Source organism: Barbus barbus (genome assembly GCF_936440315.1).
Source record: "Barbus barbus genome assembly, chromosome: 17".
Lineage (NCBI taxonomy): Eukaryota > Metazoa > Chordata > Actinopteri > Cypriniformes > Cyprinidae > Barbus > Barbus barbus.
This window is the reverse complement of record NC_136745.1, coordinates 11,405,357-11,417,772: the sequence shown is the minus strand read 5'-3', so window position 1 is coordinate 11,417,772 and position 12,416 is coordinate 11,405,357. Positions and strand designations below refer to the sequence as shown.

General features: G+C 36.9%; 1 protein-coding gene across 1 annotated transcript; it reads right to left on the bottom strand.

Moving 5' to 3' along the window:
- Positions 1-1,565: 1,565 nt before the first annotated feature.
- Positions 1,566-4,845, bottom strand: LOC306883273 (transcription factor LBX2). The gene is made up of 2 exons (XM_079438416.1): positions 4,163-4,845; positions 1,566-2,666 (listed from the first exon to the last, which is right to left on the bottom strand). Exons 1-2 carry the CDS (start codon positions 4,488-4,490, stop codon positions 2,221-2,223), a joined length of 774 nt encoding a protein of 257 aa, XP_079294542.1. The 5' UTR covers positions 4,491-4,845; the 3' UTR covers positions 1,566-2,220.
- Positions 4,846-12,416: the final 7,571 nt, after the last annotated feature.

The following is a 12,416-nucleotide window of genomic DNA, read 5'->3' as shown; positions in this document are numbered from 1 at the left end:
TGAGCTATATTTCTGTAAGCATTAATTGATTTCTTCTTCTTATTATTAGGCTGTTATTATTATTTCTGGCATTCGTTTTTTTATATTGAGTTTTCCATTTTTACGACTTTAAATTAAAACAGTAGGCTAATTATTTTAATATGGACTTAACATCTGTTAAAGCACAAAGACGTCTGCCCGTGTGCAAATCTACTATAGGCTTTACCGCCTTTTACATGAATGAAAAGTTTAACTCTGTTAGCTAGCCTATATTTTTGCAGAAATTCTATTTAGCACGGCAAATCTTGCTCTCTAAAGTAAAACACTGATCTATCGTGCAAGAGACCTTTCATAGCTTTTAACGTGCTCGAATATTTTCACACTGTGAAATCAATCACGGCTTTCAGTCTTCATAGTCCAACCGCATTCATATTCATATACCATCAAATTCCAGTCATCTCGACTCTCAGTAGGAACCCGAAGCATTTGAGCTATTGTGCGGACTTCAATCGCAGCAGAAAACACAAAACAGCACGAGAATGTGGCTCTGCCTCGACAGCTCTGAGAACTCCGGCTCTCTGGCGAGTCTTTCCACAAAGCGCTCATAAAAATCTACTTGACTTTTCAACCCCAACTATTCCAAGCGATTAGGCCAATTGTACTTCCATCTTCTCGCTGCCCCAAAACTGCTGCCTTGATCTGCTCACAACTGACACAAATGGGCCGAAAGAAATTCGGCAGACCAGGATGCAACAGTCCTCCCCATTTCCACCGGCTTCCTATTGAATTTATTCATTGGGAACCGCATGCAAATCATCTGCTATTCATGGGCGTTTTTAACACACGGGCACAGATGTGTGGGGTATTATTTGGGCTCGACCGACTGAAACTGTTATTGCGCACTCAAAGGCGGGTTAACCTAATCAATCATGTTGACTAGTTTGTGTTAGAGAAGATTCATAAACCATATGGCGCGAGGAGGAAAGCAAGCTTTATGCTGTCCTCGTGACAATGTGAGAGGGGGAACCTTGTTCAATTGTCCTAATTAAGCTTCAAGCACTTAACATACACAAACACTCTTCTTAACACACACAATGGGGCGATGTGTAAAAGTGCTCTGCCTCTCTCAGCTGTTTAACTCCGCGAGAGTGTGCCATAAAATCATTTGCATAAAATAAACATTTTATGCATGGCAGCTTATCCTTATTACACTGTAAAAATCATGCCACTAAAATAGTAGGCCTAAACTTAAATTTAATCGCTGCTTTAAAATTTTAGGTGGTCCTAAACGTTTTCACAACCGTTTTCAAGCACTTTGCAATTTAATTACCGATGAAAAAAGAAAGAAAAAGAAAAATAGATAAAAAAGAGAGAATGTTTTTGTGGCATAATTATATATAGGCTAGGCCTATAAAAAATAACGTCTTGGTAATAATAAACATAAAATAACAAAATTAACATTTGTCAATATCTTGCAAGGAAAATTAGATTTCCTATATCCACAGGGTTTATAAGGAAATTATTATTTTATAATTCAGCTCAGCATGTGCATAATTCAATTCTGACTCGAGGTATGGAAACATTGTGAAATTACATATACCCTTTATTTACATAAATGAGGATTAAATAGAATGTTACAATAAATTTAACGAGTTAGATGCATCATAACTTGTTATATATATACACAACCTTGCATTGTTTTGGACATACATTTTGTTTTTTTGTAATAATGTGTTAATAATGCCAGTAGGAAATGTGCAAGGAACTGGGATATATAATGTAAAACTTTGGAAAATGAGTCTTGACAATTACAATGTAGAAACAAGATTGAATAAATTCGGCTTCTGATGACTTCTGAAATTATTTATAAATATATAATTCTATTCAGCTGAGAATTTAACTGAAAATCACTTTTGGCATAGAGTTTCTACAGCTGTCATAATTGTGTTGAACGGTGTAAACAATTGCACACATTTCCTTTGAAAATCGAGAAATAAAGCTTAAAATGTACATACACATGTTGCAGTCTTGATACTGTACCATTTATCTCTAAGCATTTCTCAGATCTTATGAAAACGTATTCCTTAAACCATGTCTTCGATCTGGACATCATAACGTAGAGGTCCTTTCAATAAATTAAAAACAAGGGAGACACAAAACTTTCCTTGCATTTCAAGTTCTTCCGCAGAGTCCGTGCAAAAGTTGTGAAAAATGCCCTTCTCTGAAAACAAGGGCCTGCTTTTAATCGTCCACCTCAATTTCCTCGTCCTCCTCTGAGAACTCGTCTGTGGTTTGGCCTCTGGACGAGGACGGGGACTGTGGAAAGGCTCTTGGGGAAAGGCTGGGAGAAATGGGCCCAGAGCCACCGTGAGGGTCTTCCATGTCCTCCATGGTCACCAGTTTCTGCAATGCCTGTGGTGGGATTTTCTTGAGAGACTCCACATCCGCCTTCATCTCCTCCAGGTCTCTCTTGAGCTTGGCCCGTCGGTTCTGGAACCAGGTGATGACCTGCGCGTTGGTCAGACCCAGCTGCTGTGCGATCTGGTCTCTGTCGGCTGGTGACAGGTATTTCTGGTACAAAAAGCGCTTTTCCAGCTCGTAGATCTGGTGGTTGGTGAAGGCCGTGCGGGACTTCCGTCGTTTTTTGGAGGCCTGTCTTTGGCCAAAGGCGTTGAGATGTTCACGACCTTTAAATGGAAAGAAACGAGAGTTGATTTCCAGGAACACATGACAGGAATAATGCAGGCGGCGTGTGTGGGTCACAATTCAGAATAACTTTCATCAGTAAGTCATTCCCAGACACTGTAAAGCTAATGCTCATTCAGTAAACTGAAATATGAACCTACAGCAAAATGCACAAAGTTTAATTTCCTATTATTTAAATGTACATTAACTATTGATTTGTGAAGCATTCTTCTTGAAGGTTATTTGGAAGCTCTTCAATAGTCCTATTTTTGGCTGTACATGGTTCTTGAGTGGATATTTGGTTCTCTGGAGATTAAAAAGTCTTTAATGTTACATTATAAGGTTTTTTAGATCAGTGTTTTGGATTCTAGGATCTTTCAAGCACCATAACAGACTGTAAATGTTTATTTTGTTTGGTAGAACTTAAAAAGGTTCTCCTTTGGAATGAGGCAGCAAAATCCTGTTTGGTTCAAATTAGAACCTTTATTTTTAAGAGTGTACACACTGTTGTGTTATGTGATAGGCTGCAGTTGTTCATTACAGCTGCATAACAGCTGTTCTTGAAAAGAGGGGGAGAAACTTTCCAAAACATCTGAACTATTGATTGCCAAGTAAATTCGAAATAGTTGATGTGTTAATCAAGCAGCCTATCACGCCACAGAACTGGCCTCAATCTTATTACAGGCGACCTTAACCGTTAGCTGACCCACTAAGACACTTCTGTGTCAACACGAACGTCATGATCGAGGACTGTTTTCAGTAAATGTGTCAAGTGAACAAGAATGATTTCCTTCTCTTTAACATTCTTGTAAAGGCACGGTGCGTTCCATCATGCTAAGCTGTATTTCTGAAAACAAGGGTTTTTGAGATCTACAAAGAACTTGGTTCAAACCACCATTTACTGACATTTTAAAGTATCATGAACCAGTTTACTGATATTTTAACCCCCAAAGAACAATTTAGCAATTCAAAAGCCCAATAGGCCTAATGAAAATTATTAGGCTATTGATAATAAGAGCGAGTTTCTTTTGCTTGACAATCGAAGAACCTTTAATTTTTTGAAGGGTAGGTGACTTTCCTGAAATACTGACAGTCACACTCGAGGAATCACTGACATTTATAATAAAACAAAAAAAGGAGCAATTTAATATCTGAAAATGTATATAACAAATATATGCGGGGATGACACAAGATGGTAAAATTTAACCTAAAAAAATTGATTAAGAAATATATTTATATTATACATATGTGTATTTATATATAGGCTAATTTATATTATTGTTTTATATAACCTATGCATATAAAAATAGCCTATGCATTCGACATGAGTTGTAAAATCCACATATAATCGCTATTCGCTACCGCTACAATAGGCTAACACACGTCCAAAAGTGCCCCTAACTAACAATTTGCGCGTTTAAAACTCGAAGATTAATTCGTCAACACAATCCGAATGTAAAACAACAAACCCCTGAAAAAAAAAGACTAAACATTTTACCTTCTGCAGCTTGTATAACGCTGACTTCCAGCCCCTTAAATGTTTTGCTCGCCAGCTCCTCCAGAGCGCATAACGGCGAGGACGGAGCGCTGATCCCGTTCCGAGACGCGCTTGAGCCGGTCACTTTCTCCAGCACGCGCGGAGGGCACAGACTACCGACTGACTTCTTGACGGAGGGTTTATTTAAGATATCCTCAATGCTGAACGGGGTGAGAGGCTTGTTGGAGTTGGCCGGTGGTGGGAGTTGGTCCAAGGGACCCCGCCGCCTCTCCTCGCCGCTGGACTGCAAAACGGAGCCTGCCTTCATGTCTTTAGATCTGGAGGTCATCTCAGTCCCAAGCAACTATTTCTATTAGAAGTCACCAAGTTCGCTCAATCTTGTTTATGCATACAAAAGCCTGGTCTATTCCTTTTTCTTTAAACAGAATCGTTGTTCTTCCTCAGTCTGAAGTGGCTCTCCAAAAGCACCATGATTCAGGCGTCACCGCCACCCGAACTTTAGTCCTCATATGCGGCTCCAGTCTTCTCTGAGCTGCGCCATGAAGATCTTCAGCATGTGTAGCCGTGTCTCAAGGAGGCTCAAAACAGCAAGCAACCGCTAACGAGTTCTTGTTGATTGCTTTTGTGAAGTTCAATTAGAGAAACACTACACTACTTGCTGACCCGCTGCTCCGTCTTAAAGGGCCAGACCATAATAATGAATTGGACCGAGAATAGGAGGAGTTTCCCCCGAAGTTTAAAGAGCGGGGAGATGGCTCGGGATGTTTATGCATCTGTTGATGCATCCCACTCCCACTTAGGGCAAACCACGTGCTCCACGCGTATACCTCCCTGAAAAGGGAGAGTGCTCTCATTAACACCAGTACTAGACTTCTCTATATGTCAACGTGTCTGTGGATCTATCTTCAATTTCAGAATAATAAAAACAACAAAGTATACTGTAAAGTATAAAACAATAAAATAAACATTCAACAAGGCATTAATGAACATTTAGAATTCAAGAGTTGCCCATAGCGGAACAACATGGGAAAGACTAATTACTGTAATATCATGATTATTGCACTTCTGGAGGCTGTTATGACAGCATGATTTTCTCACACCTCGTGTAGGCTATCTGCTGTCACACGAGATCATAAAGTCATTGTTTCAGTCCTATAAAAAATATATAGGCTATAATTTTTGACTTGATTGCAAAACTGCATGGACAAATCGTCTCAGACGTGAATAACAATTATGTATTGTTCAAAATAAATATACAGTAGGCTATGCCTATTTTTTTTATATAGCTTTCAGTGTTGGTTTTGCTTTTGCCAATAGCAGCGACTTTTTACAAGCAGTTGCTTTAAGCCTTTACAATGCATTTTGCTGGTGGGACATTTTTATTCATTCAGAAATTTAGCAAAGGCATAATATCCCAATAAAGCAAGATACTGATCAGTGTGATTTGTTTTAAAGGGTGATTTTTTTAAAATAGGAGTTTCACATTTTAATATTCTAAATATTAGAATGTATGAAAAGGTTTATATTTAAGCTGAGGACAACTAGAGAACCAGCATAAAATATTTCCGTAACATCTCAGTCAGAGCAGCACAGTGCCAGTCTATGAATTTGTGAACATGCACGTGTGTAAAGAGCAGAGAGCAGCAGACTTACAGCAGTGGCGATTTCACCCGCTCCGCGTTGGACTTTATTTCAGATGATGCTCGTGGGACACGCGCAGTGAGCCTGCTATGAAGATGCAGGTAAGAATAAATCGTGTTCTTGCTTTAGGAAAACACGAAATAGAAGAGAACAATGACTGGTGTAATGATCCTTGGCCTAAAAAAAAAAAAAAAAAAAGAGATCAACATAAAATATTTTTTTCCAGATATTCTTGCACCGCATTTCGTGATTTCTTTGTGCTACAGTGAATTTATTATGCGAAAAAAATTTCCAGCTTGCTTTATAACAAAATTAGAATATATATATACACAATTTTAAGTTGTATATAAAGGCTATTATAGGCTATTAAGATTTTTATTTTCTATTCACGAACATTTTTAAACAACATTCAGATGTCTATTCGCTTTTGATATTTTTGCTGTTTGGTTTATTTCTAAAATAAAAAATAAATAAAAATATATGCACAAAAATCATTTAGTATTTCGTCACATATATAGGCCTATTTAGCTAAACAATCCAACAGTACCAAACAAAGGCCTTTAGACTAGTGAATATTTAGGTGGTCTCCCCATAAATTTAAAACATTGGGCAATAAACAAGTGGCGTTGCTGACATCTGATATTATTTAACAGGGTTTCAATAATCGATTAGGGTGATAGATGTCTCTCTTACACGAGTCATTGGCGATGTATGGCCAGTTCGCAGGAATATCGCATTGTCCGTGCCAAGAGCACCATATGGTGACATCCGTACAGGGACTGAAACGAGCCAAACAGCTCACGAGCACTAAAACAGCACGACATTCTATTAGTGCGGGTCCAGACCACTCAACGTGGGCGACACGGAGCCAAACTATAATAGAATATTTCACGGCAAATGAGCAACAATGCATTGAAGAAATGTATCTAACCAGACTACACAAAACATGCTAATACAGTAATGTCACACCCTTGCAGTTTATCTTTATGTTGCTCTCTCTCTCTCTATATATATATAGCCACAAAAAATACACCAAAGCAATTGTAAATTTCATTTAAGTGATATTTTCGGTTTCTAGATATTTTTATGAATTAAAATATCAACATATTCAATGGAAGAGAATATATATAGAAATATAATGTAAGTCTTCAAGGAAGTTGAATGAGCTTATTGCAAAATAATAGGCTTTAAATATAAATATAAGCAAAAGGCTGCGTGAGTTAAATGCGCAATAATAATAATAATAAAATAATAATAATACTACTATTAATAAGTATTATTAGTCCAGTCGGGTTCAGATGTCCTTAACGAATTGGTCAGAGGAAAGCTGCTAAACCTATTAATTGATACATGGGTATTAAATGTAATGTGGAAGGATATGATTTCTGATCGTGAGAATGATGCCCTTCAGCGCCAACAATAGCACATTCCCATTACCCCACGGAGGGCGGGTAGAGAACCCGAAGCTGAACATGGTGTTACATTTCTCTCAAATGCGCGAGCATTATTAGTTCTAAAGATAATCCCGTCATCTCTCTTCTCCAAACCGCTCTGAGAGGATCCGGACGGTCTCAAGCAGAGCAGGGCTAATTCGAAAGGTTTTCTTTGGCCTAATTTAAACGTTAATTAGAAACAGAACACCTGACATCATCAATCATCACGGCTTTAAGCGGAGCGGGGTTTTATTTTCGCCCAACCCGTCCCTGCGTCACTTCCCTCAGACGCATGTGGAGGTGGCAGCGATCTGGAAACATTTATTCAGGATAATGCTACTGTGCACGAGATTACGTTAAATACATATTTTAAATAGGTTATTTTCCAAACGTGCAACGATATAATAATATGGAATATAATTTAACATAATTATATTATAGAATAAAACATGATTCCATCATAAAATAAAATGCAACAAGAAGAAATTTCAATAGAATATTTTTTTTTCCCCCTTCAGGTTTATTATTTTTATTTTTTACTTTTTTGTGCTAATAAAAGTATGAAATGCAATATTAAATGCAAATAACAAATATCATTTAAAACAGAATATGCTAATTATTGTTAAATACATCACACATGTAATATTAAAATATTCTAAATAAATTTGATCTTGGAGAAGATTAGCGTCTTTTAAGTTAAGTTTTTCTCCTTATTTTTCTCGATATGATCCAAATAAAGAATTACAGAAACACTGAATTGTCTGATTCCTTAACAGATTTAGTCTTCAATGTAAACGATTAGATTTCATTTTAATAGCCATAAAAAAATTCAAGCTCAGCTGTTGACTGAGATATTAAATAGGCACTTCTCATAAAATATCACAGTAACACCTCAAATGTCTCCGCTGCATATTGCACTTTAAGATAGGCTCGTTTCTGCAAACATTGCTTGCCTCTCCCTCACCCAAACAGCTGTACTAACTACTGTATAAACATGATACGGGGACATATGCATTAACGTGGAGCCAAGCGGTGACATTTGACTGTGATGGACCTATCGGGTGTGTTGTGTAGTGAGGTGTTACTCTGGCTCTGTGCTGTGTATTTCCCAAATACCCTCTTGGCAAAGTTTGATCCCACGTGCATTGATAACAAATCTATATAAATATGAAACGATAATATTTTTATTAAAATATATTAAAGGAATTTACTCTAAAATTCAGAATTATAATGTCAAATAAATCCTGATAGGCTATATGTTCTGGTCGGTTTAAATTAAGAAATAAGAATGAGGTCAATGGTCTATGAAGTTGTAAATCCAGCAGTGTGATTGACACGTTCTTTCATTATAGCTATTGAGCTGTAAACCAATCATGTCGACGTTTGGTTTCTCTCAACAAAACAACACCACAGAAACGGCCTGTACAAACAAACATCAGCTATTAGGCCTCCAATATGACCCTTATGATCAATGCTTTACAGTACGTATACAGCATAAAGCCTATTATGTGCATAATATTAACAACACGCACTCTCAAATAAAATAATAGCCTATGTGCAGCTGTTATTGCCGTTTAATACTCGGAAAAAGGTACTAAAGCTGTGACTGGGACAGTCCCTTTTCAAAAGTGCGCTTTTGTTGCTTATTTACGGCCAACGTGACTGATTTGTACCTTTTTTTCTGAGTCTACAAAATTATTATTATTATATATATATATATATAGAGAGAGAGAGAGAGAGAGAGAGAGAGAGAGGCTATATATGAAATTATAAAATCAATTCTAATTCAAAACGACAAATATATCGCGTTACACTGGAAATCGGTAACTTTTGTGATGTGCCCCAGTTTTGTCATTATTTAATTTATTTATTTTGGATTATGTAATGTATAATCCATTTCGGATTATTTAATTTCAGCTAAGGTTAAAATGTGTTGCAGAAGCGCAGGACTATTGTTGGATGTAATGAGCTAATCGATGTAGTCATGAGTGTTAATTGTGTTTAATAATGTCATATCGATGAATGTTTCGTCCAATTTGACAAGCTCAAGTCAATTAAGGAGCAGTAAAATCGGAAATCCATTATGGTGAGGCGCGTGCACATTTGATGGTCACAGGTTAATTGCGCGCGCAGGTTGATGGCTGGCGGCGCAGTGAAGGTGTCCAAACAGCTCTCATTATTACCGAGGCACCTCTCTCTAAAAACAATATAATCAAAGCGTCAGAGTCGCCTGCTGTTTTACATTCCATGTTGCTTTTGATGGTGTCATGTTCAGCAGTATTTACCTGTTGATGTTTTCTCTTTCTGTTGATGACAAATGCTCAGGCTCCCCAAAGCGCATGCACCCTCCCCAACAGCCACAAACCCCGGACAAACGGACGCGCGGATCAAAGGCTCGGACCCCACCAGAGCAGTGTTGCACCCCGCCAGCGCGCCACTGGGGTCGGGTCCAGATCATAAAAATGGCCGTGAGGGGCACGACTCCTGGAGGGGATTATGAAGCTTTTCGCCGTGAGTTCCGAAAAAGAGCAGCGAAGGTGTGAACAGGAGGAAATGGATTCGTCCTCGCTGATAAACGCAGCTATTTGGATAGATCGGCAAGGCGTGGGAATTCGATGGAGGCCACTGCTCTTCACCAAACAAAGGTGCAATAAATAATTTCACTAACTTACGTTTTTGTAAGCACACATACACACTAAGATAAGAAAAAGTATAGATGGAGCAGTGTAGCCTACATAACAAAATAATAACGAATATGCACCCAGACAATAACACCGCCTCTACTGTTACCTCATGCTCTTCGGTTTGTCCAATTATAAGAGTTATTTTTGCATGTCACATCAATTTTAACATAGAGACATTCTCATTCCCTCTCCACTGAACCCCTCCACCCTCTCTCTCCTCACCTGAATGAACGGTTGACACCCCAACACACTTCACTGATGGACACGCGCAATTACGCACATCTGAGTCTGAGCGTCCAATGAGCGGAAGCCAAAACAGAGCTGATATGTGTTCCAGTCCATGGCACTGCCACTGTGCCACGCTGCCAGAGCCACCCGTGTGTGAAGAGTCATTTGAGCTCGTAAAATTTCGTTTTCAGAAACAACGAATCCATGGAATGGATAAAACATTTGAAAACACTTTTGCACGTCGATATAATTAAATCACAATAACACCAACAGTGTGTAACTGCAAGCTGTTCTACAACATCATTACATATTAAGCACACGTGCATTATTATTAATCATGCTGTACAGAGAAAGTACATCTATTTCAGTATGAACTGTTTTAAATAAATACATATATTGTTTATTTGCAAAGGAACAAAATAAGGAACGACGTGAATTTATTCAAACTTAAACTTCATAAACAAATAGACATTATTATTATTATTATTAGCCTATTATTATTAATTATTATTATAATTAATACTCATATGCATAATTGTGATCACAAGCGTGTAAACTGAAAAAAGAAACCGTAAACTCTATTAAATTAAAAAAAAAGAAAAATATAGTTAAAAATTATGAAATGTTCGACGACAATCGATTATATCACGCGTCAGTTTTTTAATTTAATCTGAAGCAAGCAAACCCAATCACTGTCTCTCTCTCTCTCTCTCTGGATGTGTGATGGATTTTGGCCTTTGTGCTGCATCACGTGAGCTGATGCAAAACCACGGAACAATGATCAAAGAGACGCTGATGAGCCAACACTGACACCACAATCACACACACACACACACACACACGCACACACACACACACACACACACACACACACACACACACACACACACACACGTTGGTTTTTATGGTTTATGGGGACTCTCCATAGGCGTAATGGTTTTTATACTGAACAAACTGTGTGTGCTATTGCCCTACACCAACCCTACACCTAAACTTAGCCCTCACAGGAGACTTTGTGCATTTTTAGATTTTCAAAATACACAATTTAGTATGTTTTTTAAGCCTTTTGAATTACGGGGACATAGGCAGTGTCCTCATAAACCACCTTCATATTGTAATACCTCAGTCATACCCATGTCATTATACAAATTTGTGTCCTCATAAGCCACATAAACATGCACACACAAACAAACACACACACACACACACACACACACACACACACACACACACACACACGCGCGCGCACACACAAAAATGGATAAAGATGGTCTTTTTGATTAGGCCTCTGTACAGAGAAACACATCATTATTTATACCTAGGTAGCATAATAACACTTAATAGTATAGTTTATTTTTATTTATTTAATAATTTATTTTAAATGGTGGACGCATTATGCAAAATAATTAATGTAAATAAATGTGGGTCATTGACAAATTAGGATTTTCATAACGACAAAAAGGAGAAATCTTTAAAAAGAAATCTAGCGTAGAACACGTTTGGTATAAGTTCTAAGAAATTTAATATTTGTATTAAAGTTGGGTTCACAATAAAAAAAAGTAAAGGGTATCATTTTCTGGGAGCAAAAGATTGAATAAATCCATTAATAAAAGTATTAATCTAATTTCCTTGCTCCATGAATACAGGTGTAAACAACTTAATCATTAGTTGATAAAAATAATAAATCATATTTTACAAAAGAAACGTTTAACAAAAGTGTCTTTTAATAAAATTGTTAAAACATTTTATAGTTTTAAAATATAATCGTTTAAAAAATATATATTGTCACATGGCAACGAAATGGTTTCATATTGACGCTGATTTGGTGAACAAAAAGGAGAAGGAAAATTAATAATCTTAAATTAATATTTTATTTTTTATTATTTTAGTTTAGTATTTTAATACATTAAATAATTCACCAACTAGACATTTTTGACAAAAATATAAAAATCACATAAAAATCTGACATTTCAGAAACTGAAAACGTGGGTAACACTTTATTTTAAGGCGTCCTTGTTACACCTACTTACTTTGTAATAACAATAAATTATGCAAAATTACATGCAAATAAGTAACCCTAAGCCAAACCCTAATCATATAGTAAGTAGATGTAGTCAATTAATATTACTCAGTACTTAAATGTTACACTGTAACAAGGACACCTTAAAATAAAGTGTAACCAAAACATGTTAAAAGAGGTTTCATTTTCTGTATGAAATGCATTTTAAACGTATTTTTAAGTAACTTAATAGATAACATATTTATGAA